The sequence below is a fragment of the Lactuca serriola genome, chromosome 2, assembly GCF_051521515.1.
Source record: "Lactuca serriola cultivar US96UC23 chromosome 2, Lser_US96UC23_V15, whole genome shotgun sequence".
Lineage (NCBI taxonomy): Eukaryota > Viridiplantae > Streptophyta > Magnoliopsida > Asterales > Asteraceae > Lactuca > Lactuca serriola.
In genome coordinates, this window is record NC_136409.1 from 189,414,897 (window position 1) to 189,437,827 (window position 22,931).

Sequence of the window (22,931 nt, forward strand, 5' to 3'; positions counted from 1 at the left end):
CACGCAAATCGATGCAAAACGGGAGAGAGAAGAGAGAAAATAGCAACCCTAAACGGCTGGCCCTTCAAATCTATTTATAGGGCAAATTTGGCCCTTGCCACGTCGTGGCAACCTTGTTCCACGTCGTGGGCTTGGTCGTCACTGCATGCGTCATCCTAAGTTGCATCTGGGGGCCTCCCGGAGGTGTCAGGACACTTGCCACGTTGTGGCAACCTTGTTCCACGTCGTGGGCTTTGACAGTTTTGGGGTTTCGCGCCCCGAACTTCAGAAATTCATAACTTTCGCATACGAACTCCGTTTTCGACGTTCTTTATATCGCCGCGAAGGTGAGATTATGCTCTACAACTCTAGTTTAGAATCCATTGGCTAATGTTGAATTGATTTTTAATATATTATAAGTATATTACTTATATAGTATTTTTAGTAGGCCGGGACAGGAAAACTTCGTTCGAAATTCATAACTCCTTCATCTGAACTCCGTTTTCGTCTGTCTTTTTATGCCGTTGCACTACTATCGATGATATATTAAATTCACATTTAGATCACTAAGGATAGATATCTATCTACCTTAAATTCACTATTTACGTCGCGCTGGGTCGCGCTAGGTCGTGTCGGTTCTGTCGCGAAACTTCGACAGGTCATAACTTCTTCGTTATAACTCGGATTTTGGCGTTCTTTATATGCACGGAAACCTTGTGACATATACTACAACTTGGTTAAGATTAATCCTTCTAAATAATCTTCCATCAAAAAGTCATTTTGATGCTTATCGTCTCTAAATCGACTAGCCCTAATCTACGGGCGTTACAATTATCCCCCCCTTAGGATGATTACGTCCCGGAATCATCAACGAAATAGGAATTGCATAATGATTCCACACGTTATCTATTCATCCTAGGTAATAACCGTAACTTCTATGTTTCCTCGAAAGAGTATTTAACTCTACGGATTTCTTGATCGCAGAAGATGCCCAAATCTTGCATCTGCTTATCGTACTATGTTGTACTCTCAATCGTAACCCTCGAGTTACCAAATAAGTCGTTATTATGGAATCCTTTTTCTTCTCAGGATAATTACTTTCATTTATCTATTGTAACAAACCGATGGGTCGTGCTTTATCGACCTCTCATCGCACGATGCGACGCTTAGACTCGGTCTTTAATAAAGTTAAATTCCAGAATGGAATATACCTTCCTTCATATTCTAATATGATATAATCACATTTCAGCATGTAGCATTTCTACCTGCAAACATCTTTTAACAACGAGCGCGACACTATCGATCGCATTAACTTCAACCTTCTGACTTAAGTCAGATGTTACATCTAACTCGGTCCTCTAGACCACGTAACAAACTCCTCGTAGTCGGACTCAATTTGGATATGACCACTAGGGTCGGAATAACAACCATCTTACTAGTCACTACCGAAACAAGGGTAATGACACACTTGAATAAAATGGAATCAATCACTAGCTTCTTGGTAACCTTGCGACTTTCCCTGATCCAAGTGCGAGTCTTGTGCTTCCGGTAGTATATGCATCTACTACCTTTCACACCTACTCATACTCGTCCCAAGTATTGTCCCTCAGTCGACCAAGTAACCATACAAGAAAATCACAAAACAATTTAACACATACGAATGTGTCCAAATAATCATAAACAATTTCCCTAGACTCTACTAGGAATTCTTCATTGCATATCTTCAATCATCAATTCTACTTCAACTCGATTGGTGATGGAAATACCAGACGATGAGACAACTTCAAGAATTTCACCAATCGTTCCATCATCCTGCCAATCGAAGGTGTACTTTAGACGTACCGTACTCCTCTAAACGTACTTTTATTTCATAAGACATACTCTAAAGGCAAGATACCACTCTTACGATATCTTCTGATATGTGTCATCCACTATCATAAGCCTTCTTCATTTCCTCCATTTACTCAATTTCTCTACGAGTCTTCACCATGACCTCTTGTACATCCAAGCAGACATTCGGTGTACCGAGCGAGAATTTTATGATAAGAAAGCTTTAATTACGATAAACGTATAAATCTCCTTATCACTCCGAAACGTTTACATGCTAGTTCTAATATCGTAGTCGTACGCTTAGAATCCTAAACACATAAGGTTTCCAAATCCGGTCGGCAGCAGACCATAGATCCGAACAAATAATAGCATCAATTTAGCTATCACACAAAACAATTAGCACATAAAAGCATTTTAGGCATCATTCCTAAAATAAACTAGTGCTTGTGTCAATCTAGGTGTACTACCTAACATATTTTAGACACACTCCTCATAATCATTACTTAGCATTCTAAGTTTAAGTCTAGAAATTTCCTACAAATTCCTAGTTCGCTTAAACTAATGCTCTGATACCAACTGTGACATCCCCATTTTCACAGCCAGAAAAGACCGATTTTACTTATGCTTTGTTTTATAAAATCAGAGTAATCTTTTAAAGATACGGTTGCGGAATTTGTTCCCAAAACAAGATATGATAATAACTTATCAAAACATTTCTCAAAAAGAATGTATTTTCATTCAATAATAAAACCTCGGGATGTCATGTTCCGATACAAACATATAAGCATAAGCAGAACTTACATTTAATTACACAATTGATTTATATCTCCTTTAAATCTCTCTGTGAAATATGTCTTCATATTTAATACCTGTGATACAAAGAAAACTGAGTGGGTCAGGCTTGGGAGCCTGGTGAGCATATAGGGTTTTCATTCCACAATGTTATATCATATAAATATATATAGAACATCCAAAATTATATAATTTCACCATATAAAAGCAACTCTTATCCCACCCCATCGATCCTCACAACGACACGATCTAAACTCTCGTATCTAAACTTTTCCTCTTTATCTGATCCCTACTCACGGATCTAAACTAATCTCTCCACCTGATCCATACTCTCGGACCTAAAACTAACCTCTTGGTCTAATCCATACTCCCGGATCTAAACTAATCTCTTGGTCGGATCCATACTCCCGGATCTAAAACTGTGCCCAATCCATACTCCCGGACTAGGGACAATTAACTATGTCTTAATCCATACTCCCGGATTAATAACAAGTTTACCTATTGGTCTGATCCATACTCCCGGATCTAAAACTGTGCCCAATCCATACTCCCGGACTAGGGACAATTAACTATGTCTTAATCCATACTCCCGGATTAATAACAAGTTTACCTATTGGTCTGATCCATACTCCCGGATCTAAAACTGTGCCCAATCCATACTCCCGGACTAGGGACAATTAACTATGTCTTAATGCATACTCCCGGATTAATAACAAGTTTACCTATTGGTCTGATCCATACTCCCGGATCTAAAACTGTGCCCAATCCATACTCCCGGACTAGGGACAATTAACTATACCTTAATCCTGATCTGATCCATACTCCCGGATCTATAACTGTGCCCAATCCATACTCCCGGACTAGGGACAATTAACTTAGTCTTAATCCATACTCCCGGACTAATAGCAAGTTTATCTCTTTACCTGATCCATACTCACGGATCTAAACTAACCTCTTAATCTGATCCCTACTCACGGATCTAAACTAACCTCTTGATCTGATCCCTACTCACGAATCTAAACTAACCTCTTGATCTGATCCCTACTCACGGATCTCATCTACCCATGTCCTACCCAACATATTTGTAGATATAAAATACATATATATAGTTTAACTCGTTAAAATCTATATAGTTCATCCATTCCACCAATACCTCAAATAAACAACAATATATAAACACATAGCACGTATTTCGTAGCAAATACTTCATACATATATGTTAGAAGAAAGTAACCACACACTCACACATATAAACCACAATATACTTAGTACACTCAAACCATACTTGTATTATTATCGTGTTTATGAAAGGTAGTATACACTCACTTGATCAGAAGATGATCGGACAGCACTACGACTTGCAGAAGTAGTAATCCTCAGCAGATCTGGAAGATCTCTTCAAAAATCGAACTTCTCGCGGGCAGAGCTTCGGCTCGGGTACCGCACTTCTCGGGATCTTCGGGATCTCGGGACTTGCCTCGGGGCTAGAGAATAATAACGGGGCTTCGGGGTATTTCTTGGCACGCAAATCGATGCAAAACGGGAGAGAGAAGAGAGAAAATAGCAACCCTAAACGGCTGGCCCTTCAAATCTATTTATAGGGCAAATTTGGCCCTTGCCACGTCGTGGCAACCTTGTTCCACGTCGTGGGCTTGGTCGTCACTGCATGCGTCATCCTAAGTTGCATCTGGGGGCCTCCCGGAGGTGTCAGGACACTTGCCACGTTGTGGCAACCTTGTTCCACGTCGTGGGCTTTGACAGTTTTGGGGTTTCGCGCCCCGAACTTCAGAAATTCATAACTTTCGCATACGAACTCCGTTTTCGACGTTCTTTATATCGCCGCGAAGGTGAGATTATGCTCTACAACTCTAGTTTAGAATCCATTGGCTAATGTTGAATTGATTTTTAATATATTATAAGTATATTACTTATATAGTATTTTTAGTAGGCCGGGACAGGAAAACTTCGTTCGAAATTCATAACTCCTTCATCTGAACTCCGTTTTCGTCTGTCTTTTTATGCCGTTGCACTACTATCGATGATATATTAAATTCACATTTAGATCACTAAGGATAGATATCTATCTACCTTAAATTCACTATTTACGTCGCGCTGGGTCGCGCTAGGTCGTGTCGGTTCTGTCGCGAAACTTCGACAGGTCATAACTTCTTCGTTATAACTCGGATTTTGGCGTTCTTTATATGCACGGAAACCTTGTGACATATACTACAACTTGGTTAAGATTAATCCTTCTAAATAATCTTCCATCAAAAAGTCATTTTGATGCTTATCGTCTCTAAATCGACTAGCCCTAATCTACGGGCGTTACAATTATCCCCCCCTTAGGATGATTACGTCCCGGAATCATCAACGAAATAGGAATTGCATAATGATTCCACACGTTATCTATTCATCCTAGGTAATAACCGTAACTTCTATGTTTCCTCGAAAGAGTATTTAACTCTACGGATTTCTTGATCGCAGAAGATGCCCAAATCTTGCATCTGCTTATCGTACTATGTTGTACTCTCAATCGTAACCCTCGAGTTACCAAATAAGTCGTTATTATGGAATCCTTTTTCTTCTCAGGATAATTACTTTCATTTATCTATTGTAACAAACCGATGGGTCGTGCTTTATCGACCTCTCATCGCACGATGCGACGCTTAGACTCGGTCTTTAATAAAGTTAAATTCCAGAATGGAATATACCTTCCTTCATATTCTAATATGATATAATCACATTTCAGCATGTAGCATTTCTACCTGCAAACATCTTTTAACAACGAGCGCGACACTATCGATCGCATTAACTTCAACCTTCTGACTTAAGTCAGATGTTACATCTAACTCGGTCCTCTAGACCACGTAACAAACTCCTCGTAGTCGGACTCAATTTGGATATGACCACTAGGGTCGGAATAACAACCATCTTACTAGTCACTACCGAAACAAGGGTAATGACACACTTGAATAAAATGGAATCAATCACTAGCTTCTTGGTAACCTTGCGACTTTCCCTGATCCAAGTGCGAGTCTTGTGCTTCCGGTAGTATATGCATCTACTACCTTTCACACCTACTCATACTCGTCCCAAGTATTGTCCCTCAGTCGACCAAGTAACCATACAAGAAAATCACAAAACAATTTAACACATACGAATGTGTCCAAATAATCATAAACAATTTCCCTAGACTCTACTAGGAATTCTTCATTGCATATCTTCAATCATCAATTCTACTTCAACTCGATTGGTGATGGAAATACCAGACGATGAGACAACTTCAAGAATTTCACCAATCGTTCCATCATCCTGCCAATCGAAGGTGTACTTTAGACGTACCGTACTCCTCTAAACGTACTTTTATTTCATAAGACATACTCTAAAGGCAAGATACCACTCTTACGATATCTTCTGATATGTGTCATCCACTATCATAAGCCTTCTTCATTTCCTCCATTTACTCAATTTCTCTACGAGTCTTCACCATGACCTCTTGTACATCCAAGCAGACATTCGGTGTACCGAGCGAGAATTTTATGATAAGAAAGCTTTAATTACGATAAACGTATAAATCTCCTTATCACTCCGAAACGTTTACATGCTAGTTCTAATATCGTAGTCGTACGTTTAGAATCCTAAACACATAAGGTTTCCAAATCCGGTCGGCAGCAGACCATAGATCCGAACAAATAATAGCATCAATTTAGCTATCACACAAAACAATTAGCACATAAAAGCATTTTAGGCATCATTCCTAAAATAAACTAGTGCTTGTGTCAATCTAGGTGTACTACCTAACATATTTTAGACACACTCCTCACAATCATTACTTAGCATTCTAAGTTTAAGTCTAGAAATTTCCTACAAATTCCTAGTTCGCTTAAACTAATGCTCTGATACCAACTGTGACATCCCCATTTTCACAGCCAGAAAAGACCGATTTTACTTATGCTTTGTTTTATAAAATCAGAGTAATCTTTTAAAGATACGGTTGCGGAATTTGTTCCCAAAACAAGATATGATAATAACTTATCAAAACATTTCTCAAAAAGAATGTATTTTCATTCAATAATAAAACCTCGGGATGTCATGTTCCGATACAAACATATAAGCATAAGCAAAACTTACATTTAATTACATAATTGATTTATATCTCCTTTAAATCTCTCTGTGAAATATGTCTTCGTATTTAATACCTGTGATACAAAGAAAACTGAGTGGGTCAGGCTTGGGAGCCTGGTGAGCATATAGGGTTTTCATTCCACAATGTTATATCATATAAATATATATATAGAACATCCAAAATTATATAATTTCACCATATAAAAGCAACTCTTATCCCACCCCATCGATCCTCACAACAACACGATCTAAACTCTCGTATCTAAACTTTTCCTCTTTATCTGATCCCTACTCACGGATCTAAACTAATCTCTCCACCTGATCCATACTCTCGGACCTAAAACTAACCTCTTGGTCTAATCCATACTCCCGGATCTAAACTAATCTCTTGGTCTGATCCATACTCCCGGATCTAAAACTGTGCCCAATCCATACTCCCGGACTAGGGACAATTAACTATGTCTTAATCCATACTCCCGGATTAATAACAAGTTTACCTATTGGTCTGATCCAAACTCCCGGATCTAAAACTGTGCCCAATCCATACTCCCGGACTAGGGACAATTAACTATGTCTTAATCCATACTCCCGGATTAATAACAAGTTTACCTATTGGTCTGATCCATACTCCCGAATCTAAAACTGTGCCCAATCCATACTCCCGGACTAGGGACAATTAACTATGTCTTAATCCATACTCCCGGATTAATAACAAGTTTACCTATTGGTCTGATCCATACTCCCGGATCTAAAACTGTGCCCAATCCATACTCCCGGACTAGGGACAATTAACTATACCTTAATCCTGATCTGATCCATACTCCCGGATCTATAACTGTGCCCAATCCATACTCCCGGACTAGGGACAATTAACTTAGTCTTAATCCATACTCCCGGACTAATAGCAAGTTTATCTCTTTACCTGATCCATACTCACGGATCTAAACTAACCTCTTAATCTGATCCCTACTCACGGATCTAAACTAACCTCTTGATCTGATCCCTACTCACGGATCTAAACTAACCTCTTGATCTGATCCCTACTCACGGATCTCATCTACCCATGTCCTACCCAACATATTTGTAGATATAAAATACATATATATAGTTTAACTCATTAAAATCTATATAGTTCACCCATTCCACCAATACCTCAAATAAACAACAATATATAAACACATAGCACGTATTTCGTAGCAAATACTTCATACATATATGTTAGAAGAAAGTAACCACACACTCACACATATAAACCACAATATATTTAATACACTCAAACCATACTTGTATTATTATCGTATTTATGAAAGGTAGTATACACTCAATTGATCAGAAGATGATCGGACAACACTACGACTTGCAGAAGTAGTAATCCTCAGCAGATCTGGAAGATCTCTTCAAAAATCGAACTTCTCGCGGGCAGAGCTTCGGCTCGGGTACCGCACTTCTCGGGATCTTCGGGATCTCGGGACTTGCCTTGGGGATAGAGAATAATACCGGGGCTTTGGGGTATTTCTTGACACGCAAATCGATGCAAAACGGCAGAGAGAAGAGAGAAAATAGCAACCCTAAACGGCTGGCCCTTCAAATCTATTTATAGGGCAAATTTGGCCCTTGCCACGTCGTGGCAACCTTGTTCCACGTCGTGGGCTTGGTCGTCACTGCATGCGTCATCCTAAGTTGCATCTGGGGGCCTCCCGGAGGTGTCAGGACACTTGCCACGTCGTGGCAACCTTGTTCCACGTCGTGGGCTCTGACAGTTTTGGGGTTTCGCGCCCCGAACTTCAGAAATTCATAACTTTCGCATACGAACTCCGTTTTCGACGTTCTTTATATCGCCGCGAAGGTGAGATTATGCTCTACAACTCTCGTTTAGACTCCATTGGCTAATTTTGAATTGATTTTTAACATATTATAATTATATTACTTATATAGTATTTTTAGTAGGCCGGGACAGGAAAACTTCGTTCGAAATTCATAACTCCTTCATCTGAACTCCGTTTTCGTCTGTCTTTTTATGTCGTTGCACTACTATCGATGAGATATTAAATTCACATTTAGATCACTAAGGATAGATATCTATCTACCTTAAATTCACTATTTACGTCGCGCTGGGTCGCGCTAGGTCGTGTCGGTTCTGTCGCGAAACTTCGACAGGTCATAACTTCTTCGTTATAACTCGGATTTTGGTGTTATTTATATGCACGGAAACCTTGTGACATATACTACAACTTGGTTAAGATTAATCCTTCTAAATAATCTTCCATCAAAAAGTCATTTTGATGCTTATCGTCTCTAAATCGACTAGCCCTGATCTACGGGCGTTACAATTATCTCCCCCTTAGGATGATTACGTCCCGGAATCATCAACGAAATAGGACTTGCATAATGATTCCACACGTTATTTATTCATCCTAGGTAATAACCGTAACTTCTATGTTTCCTCGAAAGAGTATTTAACTCTACGGATTTCTTGATCGCAGAAGATGCCCAAATCTTGCATCTGCTTATCGTACTATGTTGTACTCTCAATCGTAACCCTCGAGTTACCAAATAAGTCGTTATTATGGAATCCTTTTTCTTCTCAGGATAATTACTTTCATTTATCTATTGTAACAAACCGATGGGTCGTGCTTTATCGACCTCTCATCGCACGATGCGACGCTTAGACTCGGTCTTTAATAAAGTTAAATTCCAGAATGGAATATACCTTCCTTCATATTCTAATATGATATAATCACATTTCAGCATGTAGCATTTCTACCTGCAAACATCTTTTAACAACGAGCGCGACACTATCGATTGCATTAACTTCAACCTTCTGACTTAAGTCAGATGTTACATCTAACTCGGTCCTCTAGACCACGTAACAAACTCCTCGTAGTCGGACTCAATTTGGATATGACCACTAGGGTCGGAATAACAACCATCTTACTAGTCACTACCGAAACAAGGGTAATGACACACTTGAATAAAATGGAATCAATCACTAGCTTCTTGGTAACCTTGCGACTTTCCCTGATCCAAGTGCGAGTCTTGTGCTTCCGGTAGTATATGCATCTACTACCTTTCACACCTACTCATACTCGTCCCAAGTATTGTCCCGCAGTCGACCAAGTAACCATACAAGAAAATCACAAAACAATTTAACACATACGAATGTGTCCAAATAATCATAAACAATTTCCCTAGACTCTACTAGGAATTCTTCATTGCATATCTTCAATCATCAATTCTACTTCAACTCGATTGGTGATGGAAATACCAGACGATGAGACAACTTCAAGAATTTCACCAATCGTTCCATCATCCTGCCAATCGAAGGTGTACTTTAGACGTACCGTACTCCTCTAAACGTACTTTTATTTCATAAGACATACTCTAAAGGCAAGATACCACTCTTACGATATCTTCTGATATGTGTCATCCACTATCATAAGCCTTCTTCATTTCCTCCATTTACTCAATCTCTCTACGAGTCTTCACCATGACCTCTTGTACATCCAAGCAGACATTCGGTGTACCGAGCAAGAATTTTATGATAAGAAAGCTTTAATTACGATAAACGTATAAATCTCCTTATCACTCCGAAACGTTTACATGCTAGTTCTAATATCGTAGTCGTACGCTTAGAATCCTAAACACATAAGGTTTCCAAATCCGGTCGGCAGCAGACCATAGATCCGAACAAATAATAGCATCAATTTAGCTATCACACAAAACAATTAGCACATAAAAGCATTTTAGGCATCATTCCTAAAATAAACTAGTGCTTGTGTCAATCTAGGTGTACTACCTAACATATTTTAGACACACTCCTCACAATCATTACTTAGCATTCTAAGTTTAAGTCTAGAAATTTCCTACAAATTCCTAGTTCGCTTAAACTAATGCTCTGATACCAACTGTGACATCCCCATTTTCACAGCCAGAAAAGACCGATTTTACTTATGCTTTGTTTTATAAAATCAGAGTAATCTTTTAAAGATACGGTTGCGGAATTTGTTCCCAAAACAAGATATGATAATAACTTATCAAAACATTTCTCAAAAAGAATGTATTTTCATTCAATAATAAAACCTCGGGATGTCATGTTCCGATACAAACATATAAGCATAAGCAGAACTTACATTTAATTACACAATTGATTTATATCTCCTTTAAATCTCTCTGTGAAATATGTCTTCGTATTTAATACCTGTGATACAAAGAAAACTGAGTGGGTCAGGCTTGGGAGCCTGGTGAGCATATAGGGTTTTCATTCCACAATGTTATATCATGTAAATATATATAGAACATCCAAAATTATATAATTTCACCATATAAAAGCAACTCTTATCCCACCCCATCGATCCTCACAACGACACGATCTAAACTCTCGTATCTAAACTTTTCCTCTTTATCTGATCCCTACTCACGGATCTAAACTAATCTCTCCACCTGATCCATACTCTCGGACCTAAAACTAACCTCTTGGTCTAATCCATACTCCCGGATCTAAACTAATCTCTTGGTCGGATCCATACTCCCGGATCTAAAACTGTGCCCAATCCATACTCCCGGACTAGGGACAATTAACTATGTCTTAATCCATACTCCCGGATTAATAACAAGTTTACCTATTGGTCTGATCCATACTCCCGGATCTAAAACTGTGCCCAATCCATACTCCCGGACTAGGGACAATTAACTATGTCTTAATCCATACTCCCGGATTAATAACAAGTTTACCTATTGGTCTGATCCATACTCCCGGATCTAAAACTGTGCCCAATCCATACTCCCGGACTAGGGACAATTAACTATGTCTTAATGCATACTCCCGGATTAATAACAAGTTTACCTATTGGTCTGATCCATACTCCCGGATCTAAAACTGTGCCCAATCCATACTCCCGGACTAGGGACAATTAACTATACCTTAATCCTGATCTGATCCATACTCCCGGATCTATAACTGTGCCCAATCCATACTCCCGGACTAGGGACAATTAACTTAGTCTTAATCCATACTCCCGGACTAATAGCAAGTTTATCTCTTTACCTGATCCATACTCACGGATCTAAACTAACCTCTTAATCTGATCCCTACTCACGGATCTAAACTAACCTCTTGATCTGATCCCTACTCACGAATCTAAACTAACCTCTTGATCTGATCCCTACTCACGGATCTCATCTACCCATGTCCTACCCAACATATTTGTAGATATAAAATACATATATATAGTTTAACTCGTTAAAATCTATATAGTTCATCCATTCCACCAATACCTCAAATAAACAACAATATATAAACACATAGCACGTATTTCGTAGCAAATACTTCATACATATATGTTAGAAGAAAGTAACCACACACTCACACATATAAACCACAATATACTTAGTACACTCAAACCATACTTGTATTATTATCGTGTTTATGAAAGGTAGTATACACTCACTTGATCAGAAGATGATCGGACAGCACTACGACTTGCAGAAGTAGTAATCCTCAGCAGATCTGGAAGATCTCTTCAAAAATCGAACTTCTCGCGGGCAGAGCTTCGGCTCGGGTACCGCACTTCTCGGGATCTTCGGGATCTCAGGACTTGCCTCGGGGCTAGAGAATAATACCGGGGCTTCGGGGTATTTCTTGGCACGCAAATCAATGCAAAACGGGAGAGAGAAGAGAGAAAATAGCAACCCTAAACGGCTGGCCCTTCAAATCTATTTATAGGGCAAATTTGGCCCTTGCCACGTCGTGGCAACCTTGTTCCACGTCGTGGGCTTGGTCGTCACTGCATGCGTCATCCTAAGTTGCATCTGGGGGCCTCCCGGAGGTGTCAGGACACTTGCCACGTCGTGGCAACCTTGTTCCACGTCGTGGGCTCTGACAGTTTTGGTGTTTCGCGCCCCGAACTTCAGAAATTCATAACTTTCGCATACGAACTCCGTTTTCGACGTTCTTTATATCGCCGCGAAGGTGAGATTATGCTCTACAACTCTCGTTTAGACTCCATTGGCTAATTTTGAATTGATTTTTAATATATTATAATTATATTACTTATATAGTATTTTTAGTAGGCCGGGACAGGAAAACTTCGTTCGAAATTCATAACTCCTTCATCTGAACTCCGTTTTCGTCTGTCTTTTTATGTCGTTGCACTACTATCGATGAGATCTTCAATTCACATTTAGATCACTAAGGATAGATATCTATCTACCTTAAATTCACTATTTACGTCGCGCTGGGTCGCGCTAGGTCGTGTCGGTTCTGTCGTGAAACTTCGACAGGTCATAACTTCTTCGTTATAACTCGGATTTTGGCGTTCTTTATATGCACGGAAACCTTGTGACATATACTACAACTTGGTTAAGATTAATCCTTCTAAATAATCTTCCATCAAAAAGTCATTTTGATGCTTATCGTCTCTAAATCGACTAGCCCTGATCTACGGGCGTTACACACACACACACACACACACACACACACACACATATATATATATATATATATATATATATATATATATATATATATATAAAAGTTACTTTCTCTTATTATCCGTTATTATTTGTTGCATATCTATATCAGAAACAAAGTTTATGAGTGTTTGAAGGAAGAAAAAACAAGAAATATAAAAAGAAAAATGGAACAGTGAATCATATCAAATTTAATCTATATTTTTTATGGAGAAAATAAAATTCCTTGATACCTGATGGATATTTAATGTTTCTATTGTTATGCAGATAGTTTTGGCAGCTCCTGGACAACACAAGATCATGTTGTGGGCTCAAGCTTTGGTCTCTCTCAAGGAATGCCACTATACACTTTTTGATGTAAACATGCTCATTGGGTTAAATCCTTCATCAGAAGTATATCAAAATCTTGAAGCCTGCTTAAAGACACAATTGGTACTCCCTCCATACAACATTTCTTGATCATTTTCTCAGCCTTTTTTAGAATTTTTTTTAGGTAGAAGCTTTGTAGACATTCAACCTTTTTATCAGTTAATGCAATTAACCATTTTATGTACTAATTAAACTATTATATTTTTTTTAACATTTTAAAGAAATCATTTTTTGCTATTACCCGGATTTGATATTAGGCCAAAATACAGAAAAGCACATGTTAATAACTAAATTGTTGTTATTTGTTGATTTAGCCACCAAATTATTAATATAAGAATCATAAATAATAATAGTCTGGTGGCTAAATCAAGAGATTGGTTAAAGTGCACTTTTTTTATTAGACAAATTATAGAAGTTTCAAGACACAATGTTTTAATAGGAAAAAACAAAAGCAGGATGTTATTGTCAAAAAATAAAGTAAAGTAATTTCTTGGCTCTAGAATGTTCTTGTTGATTCCATTCTAGAATTGAAACATGATGCAACCTTTATTGTTGAGTGTTCTGTGCACCTTATAGGCATTGTACCTTAATCTTCTTATTGTAATAGTGAAAATTGCTTTTTATCTTTGAATATTTTCCCTAATACAATGTTATAATAGGAAGAATTTGAAGGAGGTGAATCATATGAAACATGGACACCTTTCAGCTTGATACCAAAAAAAAATCCCTTATTTTTTATACTGTTAATAAATCCATACCCCGCAAAGCGGGGTTCCTCATAGTTATCTTCACCAATTTAACAATTCGTATAATTGTTTTATTCTTTTTATTTGTTTATACAGTTGAGCCTCAGAATATGTTATTCTTTTTGGGATGATTTTAGTTTAATTTTTAAACTTTTAAATCCAAAATCAAAAAAGGAAACTTTGTCAAATAGAAATGGTTTTAGAGACAATATAGGCAATCTGAGGCTATTTACTTGCAATTAGATTATTTTTTTACTCTATTTGTATGAATGTTTGTGGGATGGTTGTTATTTTTCAGTTGTTGTTTTACCTTTGAAAATGTTGGTCGTTTGGCATTTATGTGTTCCATTATAAAAATATATATTAATATTATCTTTTATATGATTGTTTTTTTTTTTTTGAATATATGCAGGATTATCAACAAATATCTAATGTAGCAACATGTGCTTCTCTGATTAATCATCAATTTGAAGAAATTCTTTGGTAAAAAATAGCTTTCATGCCTTTTTAAAATGACAAACATATTTGTGATGTGCATGTTTGAAAGAATTTGAAGGGGGTGAGATAAAAAGACTGAATGAGTTGTTGCTGAGATGACACAAAATTACGGCTAGTGCAATCAAACAACCTAAAAAGGTATCCTTTTAAAACTCTAAATTTTTTTCTAAGATCCAGAAGAACACGAGGGAAGCTTCACTGTTATATTTTTAATGTTTTGTGAAGGATTTCATTGACATATTTGGATTCGTTTATAGGCAATAGCTTAATATTGTGTTTATTTTGGTGTAAAAGCTTACTAGCATTCTATTTTTTAAAGTTTTAATGTAGTTGAGAAACATATAAAGGACGTGATGTTTATATCAATAAAATTCAATTTTTACAATCTTAGGACGATATTGTTCATGAACACTGTTTTTATATTAATAAAAGTCAATTTTTATAGTTTTAGGACGATATTGCTCCTGCATACTGTCATAATATTAAAAAAATAAATTTTTGCATTTTTAGGACCGTATTGCCCCTGCAATATCGTCCTAAAACTATAAAAATTGACTTTTATTAATATAAAAACAGTGTTCAGGAGCAATATCGTCCTAAAATTTGTAAAAATTGAATTTTATTGATATAAACATCACGTCCTTTATATGTTTCTCAACTACACACTATCGTAATATTAAAAAAATAATTTTTTGCATTTTTAGGACCGTATTGCCCTTGCACACTTTTTATATTGATAAAACCATTTTTTTCCAGATTCAAGACCACATTCAATGAATTTTGTTTATATGTAAAAGATGTTCTTTTTTCTCCATCACTTTGACATGTATAAAAAAAATATTGTGATGACGACACAATCGCATACGGTGGCTACTCTGATCGCATGGTTGTTGATGAGCACTTTGTGTTGCATTGGGCAGACAATTTGCCACTTGATCCCGATGCTCCATTGCTATGTGTTGGGATCACAACTTACAACCGAACAAAAAATGTCACATCTAATCCCATAACGCGGGGTCACTCACCTAGTTATTATTATTGTTGTTGTTGTATTTTTCCATGGTTAAGTCGATGGTCGATTGAGTTGATAGGTAGAAAAAGATGAAAAGAGAAATTGGTCATTTCTTTGAGCCTCTTCTGCAAACCTACAAAATTTGTTTTATATAAATATAACGAGAGGGCAACTCCAACCCGCATAAGCCAATGTACAAAATGTTTGGTCATCTTTGAAAAGTGAATTGTTTTAGCAAGTGGGAGTAGGGGTGAGTATTTAGACTTATAGACCGGATTGGGCTGGGAACCAAACCTAGACCGGTCTCAACAGGTCCAATCCAAAGTCCACCAATTTCTGAAAAACTGGTCTGGTCCAAATACTCACCCTTAAAGCCGTAATAGATAAACTAACTTTCGGTATGACTTCAACGAATTGTATCATATATACCTAAAATTGTACCGGTCGAACGGGTACAAAAACCGGAAAACCCAAACCTAGACCGGCCTCAACCGGTCTGGTCCAAGGTCCCTTCCTTATACTCCTTCTCCTAGAAAGCATCCATCAATTTGTGTCAAACCGTTCCAGTTCGGTTCAAATGCTTACCCTTAAGCGGAAGACGGTGGTTAAATTTATTTTCTGATTAATACAATGTTTACTAAAATTTAAACATCCAAAGACTCAAAACTTTTGTGCTATGCGTAGGACTTTTTCTTTTTTTTTTTTTTTTTTGCATCGACTATGTTGCAGAAAAAAACGATTATAGAAATAATAAAATACAAAATTATCCATAAGTTGTACGGAGAAACAGCCCTATCTTATCGGATATCGTCGTCGTTCAACTGCCGGTGTGTCCATCCATATTTAGCATCAAACGGAGAAGGAAGCTGATGAAAATGGCCGCGGGGTGTGTATCTGCTTGCAGAGTTTCTGCGTATCACCCTTCATCCATTGGCGACACCCCTGTAGTTATCAGGGGATTCAATTTGAAGTTCCAGCAGAAGGAAAAAACTGGAACAAATGGAAAATATAGAGCAAGCCTCATCATGAATCCAGAATCGTTCGAAGTCGGTAGGTTAATTGGAAGCTACGGGTTCATGAACGTCACTAGGTAAGCCATATTTCACCCATTCAAGCGCAAGCTGTACCATAAGCTTCTTGATTTGAGAAAGCTTTTTGTGAAGTTATTCAGGTCTTCAATCTCGACCTGATTTTGAAAATTCATCACAAGCAAATGACGTAGGGGGTTTGAGATTCCAGGATGTTAGAGAAGGCGATGTGCAAATCAGGTCCGTATCATCCATACCATAATCGATGATCCCGTAATTCCATTATTCCAAGATATAACTAGTCATAAAGTGTTTACCATTCTGGAAATTAATATTCAGATCATGATTGATATGAAATGAATTGATCTTCCTTCAACTCCACTATTGCTTCTTCCTATTGATATTTGCCGTGACAGCTTTTCTGCAGGCTTTACGAAGGACGAGTAACACAGGGCCCACGCAGGGGCACTCCAATCATCTTTAAGGTTATCTTCTTCATCATATTCTGCTTCATTACTGATTGAGATAATGAGATTCATTTGCTTGGTGTGGAAATTTTATTGAATATGTTATGATGTAGGTTTATCCTGGGAAACAAGTAGGCGGTGTTGAGGCTGATATGATGGCCTCAAATGAGCTCAAAACTCATGCTTTCCTTCAAGTACATTAGCAGCTTTTGTTTCAGTTAATGAAAAAACAATATGAATTAATTGCTTATTACATATGATATGAATTTGCAATTATACTATGATAGAGGATCATGTTTACATTCTTTAACCACAATACTTTCTGCAGAGCTGTTCACCTATCTGCCACAATATCCAAATCTTGTTAGGAGGTTTTGAGACAAAAACAGGAGAGCAGGTTATCAATTTCATCAACCCTTCTACTTCCTTTAAATGTTTTCATCTTACACGAATGCTGACTACCATTTGTGTGATCGATCTTAATGATGAGCAGTGGCTTGCATTTCGAAATGATGGCAAATACTGTGCTGCAGACTATGCTAAAGCTTCATGTGAAAAAGTTTCAAAGAATCTTGCTCTTGGAGAACAAAAGTTCTGGAATCCATTCGAACAAGAACAATATATTAAACGCAAAAGATCTTTTATAATTAATCTCCTTCAAGGTGCTTTTCGTGGCTTAGCCTTCATGCATGACAATGAAATGTTACATCAAAGTGTTGGTCCAGCTTCAGTTGTTCTCAAGTATGCTCTCCTTTTTTTCAACTTCATTATATAAGAAATCTAATTCTAAACAAAACCCACGTGTGTGTGTGTGTTTGTTCATATTTCAGTACAATGGTAGATAAAGATGCTGCTTACCTTGTTCCAAGGCTCCGTGATCTTGCATTTGCAGTTGATATACAGTATGGTTTATGCTTTTTACATAAATTTATATTGATTAGTTATGGAGGTAAATTGAGTGAATAAATAATGTTTGTTTGATTGTAGGATGTCAAGTTTAGAGGAAAATTCTGGAGGATTGTCTGAAGGTCTTTGGAGACGAGCAAGATCTGCAGGGGCATTTAGTCCTATGGAGAAGAGGGCTTTTGGAATAGCAGATGATATGTAACACTCTACTTCCTTAAAATAATCTATAAGAATCTTAATCTTAATCTTAATCTATTCCTTTTACAGTTATGGAGCTGGTCTTCTTTTTGCCTACTTGGCTTTTATTCCATTTTGTGAAGCCGGGATCATTGATAGCCTTTCACTACAAGTAAGTTTCATTCTATTCAAAACCATTCTACGGATAATTTTAATGATGAGGTTGTGGAGGGCATTAATGTCTTTTCACAGACGAGAAGTTGCAATTTCCATCCTATTCTGTGGTTCATGAGCCTTGCTTCTGTTTATTTTGCCATCATATTGTAATAATATTAAAATGGTTTGAACTTGTAGAGGCTTCTAGAAAGTACTTTCAAACTTGATCTTGGAGCTGCTAGAGAGTAAAAATACTTTCTTTCTTGTATTATTTCAAAATTTTATTAAAGCCTTAGCCCTACATTTTGGTTATGTTTTGAGTTTTGATAGGTATTGCTTAGCGGATGATCGGTTTTTAGAGGCTGTTAAGTTTTTGGATGTGGGTGATGGTGCTGGCTGGGAACTATTGCAGGTTAGGTTACTACTACTAATATATGCTTCTTCTTCTTTTCTTTTTTTTTAAATCTAAATGTATGATAATCTTTTTGTATTAGCTGTTAGATCTATATGTTTTTTTTAATAAAATCAAAATGTATGGTAATGTTTTAGTTACTTTGTAATTTATATGAACGCAGGCAATGCTGAATCCTGACTTCAGGAACAGGCCGATTGCTGAAGCTGTAGTGAACCACAGGTTCTTGACTGGTGCTCTGCTATAGCTTTTAAAACACATATAAATATGATTCTTCAATGAGTTAGTATGAATTATGAAACGACTATAATATTGTTATGTAATTATTATTATTATTACAGGACCTAGCCTATGATTTCGTATACAAGTATTCTTCTATATGTTACGATAATTGATTTGCTTTATATGGATTAATGTCATTAAATTTTAGCTTTTATGTGCAAGTGATTATTCGTTAATAGGTTGTTGCTCTAACATTAACATGAGACTTGTTTCTGTAGTCAATGAACGGCATAGCATCTATAAATTACAAGATGCTAATTACAAATAATCTTCAAAGACTACAATCTTCTCTTGATCATCTGTTGAAAATAGGATCATGTGTGTTTTAGGCTAGTACATATTATTTTATGATTGAGCTTTTAAAAATGTTGCATACGTATACATATAAACAACAATATAACCAAAATTTTACATCAACTTACAAACGGTTATATTGACTCGATAATGGATGTATTTATTTGTTAAATAATTCAACGAACACGGCAACTATAGATCTATCACAACAACTTTCTTCGTATAAAGTCGTAGCTATACAGGTTAAAATGCCATATTCTTCTTAGTTCGTCTAAATATAACCGACTATTTTGAGTTTATTTGATGCCATAAACGACTTTTGTTTTTTGACTACATAAACATTAATCCTTATAACTCTAATTATTGATATACAATAATGTTCTTGGGACAAATAGACCAATCAACATCTTTAACAAAAAAATTCTGATTTATTTTGCTTTATGCCTATTATTATGAAGATGATCAATGATCATTTTCATACACCTAGAAGTTGAACAAAGAACAACTCATAATAAAAAAATAAAAAACAAGACATTTTTAAGATGTCACATTTGACATTTAAATATCATTCGAGACAAAATAGAAGACAAACATCTCGATATAATGTCTAAAGAAGAAAGTCTAATATTATAAAGAACATTACCAAACAAACATGTAACAAACCAAAAATAACTATTTCCTGTTGAAGGGAAATACATTTTTTTCTCAAGTGCTGACTGACCTTGTTTAACATTAACCCAAAATCAAAACACAAGAACAAATAAAAACTCCTTAAAAGATGCGAACAGGCTTTCCCATTGTTGTTTTCAAGTATAAGCACCTCACCTATACATCCAATAAAACTAATATCAGCACACAAACAAAAATAAATAAACATGTGGTCATTAAATGAGAAAAGAATAAAAAACCACTCACGTTTTGCCAATTCTTCTTGAGCAAAGAAACCAAGAAGTTGACACTCATTTGCACATTCTGAAAGATCTGCTTTTCTTCCATGCTGCAGTTTCCAACAGCAACTCCCATACAAAGAACCTTCTTCAGTTGGAACTTGACAGTTGCTTTGGTTTCATTGACCTTTGCCTCAAGAGATTCCTGGTGTGAAACTAGAGTTGGAAACTTACCTGCATTATTAATAAACATTACACAATCAAAATTAAAGTATGTAAATAAGCATATATCATTTGTTGACAATAAATGAAATCAAATACACATACCAGCCTTGTTTAGACCAGGGCCCAACAAACGAGGAATCTGCTTGATGACAGATTCAGAAGCCAAGAAAGCTTGATGTTTCTTTGCAAGCTTCTTCACCAACTTCTTGTTTTTGTTCAGTTTCTTCAGACCCTCAACATCCATGTATTCAAGCCCAATCTTTTGAGCCTGTAATCCAATTCAATAGTAATAATAAGTCAGATTTCTCCTTGTATGCAATTAAGAAAATCTGAATTTGAAAAATTACCTCTTCAACATGCTGGGCATCTCCAAGCATGCAGACCTTGAGCTTAGGTCTTGGAATGTGAGGCAATTTCACAGTGCCACTGAAACGTTTGTCCTTTTGTGGATCATAATTCTTCAACCCAATTTGGAGTTCAATGGTCTCAGTGAAATTCCGTTTCTTTTCTTTAGCATCAGTAGTGATTTGAGTAATAGCCTCTCTCAAGGCTTCGCTTTGAAGTTTACTGCAGAAACAGAATTAACAAATCAAAATTTAATTATGTAATCAGAATTGCTTTCTACATCAATATACGTTCACAAAGTCATAGCTTTTATGTTCTATCACTCATGAACATCACTCAATTCTGCAAACTAATAAAGGAACAAAGTTTGCACTACATATCATATGTTAAAAACACCGACTTTGCACAAACTTCGTCGTTTTTTTGTAATCATATGACATTTCCTCATTCTAGAAATAAAAACCTATAGCAAGTACTAATGGAATCTTCGTTCAGCTAGATCAAAAAAGAAACCTCACGTCACGAAATTACATGCCTATCTGCGCGCTATTCCATTCATAAACTTAGAAAAAACAAGTACCAGAACTTAATAAGAAATTTCAACATCGCTAGAAAAACTGAAAATTTACCACGCTTTAATCTAAAAACATACCTCATATTCGGAAACTTGACTTTTCGTTAAGCTTCGCTCCTGCCAGGGATCAAATACGAAAAATCATTAACTCAACGATCAACATCAAAAGAAGACACCGCATCAACACATCGACACAATGAGATCTAATTCAATATGCTTGTTTAATAAGAACAAGCTAGTTAGATAACAGTAAACATGTAATTACAACAAAACTTTATCATCTACCGTCAAGTTGTATAGAAATATGGTATACCGAGTGTCAAACAAAAGATATTAGAGTGCGAATAACAGAAGAATGATGAAATTAAACGCCGAAACTGCAGAACATCATACCTCTCGGAAGAACCCTGATAGTAGGGTTTGAAAGTGCCGATGTAGTTAGGCACCAAAAACAGCTGATATATTATGAATGGGATGAAACCCTAAATCTTAAATCACACGAATGGGCCCTGTACTGTTTGGGCTTTTAGCTAACCCATTATCTTTTTCAACGGTGTAAATTAAATAAATAAATGACCCAAACCCATTAACTTGTTAGTTTATTTTATGTATAAATATAATACTTGTTGCTTTGGATAAATAAATAGTCTAAGTTTTTTCTTTGTTCATGAATAATCGTTACTAAATTTATAAACTAAAATCCAATTTTTTTACTTTTTTTAAACGGCAAATATCATGATTAGCAAATAACTAAAACATGACAAGAGAAACAAAACAAATAGAAAAAAAAATACAAAGGTGAAATAGGAAAAAAAAATCAGGAGTATATAGATAAATGAGCAAATGGCGAACAACTTCACTCGGCCCCACAAACTCATATTGCTCATATGTTCGCACCATGAGTATGAATTTGAGATAATATCATCTGCGACCTTGCTAGAACAACGCGAATATTCTTGAAGGTCTTATCGTTCCTGGTGATCCATATATATCATAATACACAAAACATTATAACATCTTCTATTACTTTATTCCTTTGACAATTAGCCCAGATAATACTTGTGTTAATGAATTCTATAACATTGGTGAAGCTCCTAATTCGTAATCTTTAAAGATCCAATACTATACAACCTTGGCGAATTCACAATGAATAAAAAAATGATCCACTGATTCAAGATCATTGTTACATAATGTGCACATCTGATTTGATATTTGTAACCCTCTCGCAATTAGAGTGATTGACACTGAATTCTCCATAACATGACATGCCACACAAAACACCTAACTTTTAGTGGTATCAGTTTTAACCAACAAATTTGTAGCCCTTTAAATCAGTTTCGAATCTATGATACGCCTCAT

The 22,931-nt window shown here is 36.5% G+C and overlaps 2 protein-coding genes across 2 annotated transcripts; one reads left to right on the forward strand and one right to left on the reverse strand.

The window, feature by feature from the left end:
* Window positions 1–16,578: 16,578 nt before the first annotated feature.
* On the forward strand, window positions 16,579–19,394 carry LOC145087854 (Protein kinase superfamily protein). The gene is made up of 12 exons (XM_079025945.1): window positions 16,579–16,909; window positions 16,983–17,087; window positions 17,275–17,332; window positions 17,428–17,508; window positions 17,643–17,711; window positions 17,808–18,055; window positions 18,145–18,216; window positions 18,302–18,418; window positions 18,488–18,569; window positions 18,752–18,798; window positions 18,884–18,965; window positions 19,129–19,394. The coding sequence occupies exons 1-12, from the start codon at window positions 16,689–16,691 to the stop codon at window positions 19,210–19,212; spliced, it is 1,266 nt and encodes a 421-aa protein (XP_078882071.1). The 5' UTR covers window positions 16,579–16,688; the 3' UTR covers window positions 19,213–19,394.
* A 748-nt stretch (window positions 19,395–20,142) lies between these two features.
* Window positions 20,143–22,065, reverse strand: LOC145087855 (large ribosomal subunit protein uL1z). The gene is made up of 6 exons (XM_079025947.1): window positions 21,966–22,065; window positions 21,651–21,689; window positions 21,001–21,220; window positions 20,756–20,921; window positions 20,457–20,662; window positions 20,143–20,366 (listed from the first exon to the last, which is right to left on the reverse strand). Exons 2-6 carry the CDS (start codon window positions 21,653–21,655, stop codon window positions 20,313–20,315), a joined length of 651 nt encoding a protein of 216 aa, XP_078882073.1. The 5' UTR covers window positions 21,656–21,689; window positions 21,966–22,065; the 3' UTR covers window positions 20,143–20,312.
* Between the last annotated feature and the right edge of the window lie 866 nt (window positions 22,066–22,931).

What these genes read in the sequence shown, in the direction of transcription:
- LOC145087855 (XM_079025947.1), bottom strand. An exon ending in ATGCCCAGCATGTTGAAGAG is followed by an intron (nt 20,922 to 21,000) that starts GTAATTTTTCAA and finishes ATTGGATTACAG; the next exon opens with GCTCAAAAGATTGGGCTTGA. An exon ending in TCAAGAAGAATTGGCAAAAC is followed by an intron (nt 20,367 to 20,456) that starts GTGAGTGGTTTT and finishes TTGGATGTATAG; the next exon opens with GTGAGGTGCTTATACTTGAA.
- LOC145087854 (XM_079025945.1), top strand. Translation starts at nt 16,689, where the DNA reads ATGAAAATGGCCGCGGGGTGTGTATCTGCTTGCAGAGTTTCTGCGTAT. An exon ending in GCACTCCAATCATCTTTAAG is followed by an intron (nt 17,333 to 17,427) that starts GTTATCTTCTTC and finishes GTTATGATGTAG; the next exon opens with GTTTATCCTGGGAAACAAGT. An exon ending in TTGATAGCCTTTCACTACAA is followed by an intron (nt 18,570 to 18,751) that starts GTAAGTTTCATT and finishes TTGAACTTGTAG; the next exon opens with AGGCTTCTAGAAAGTACTTT.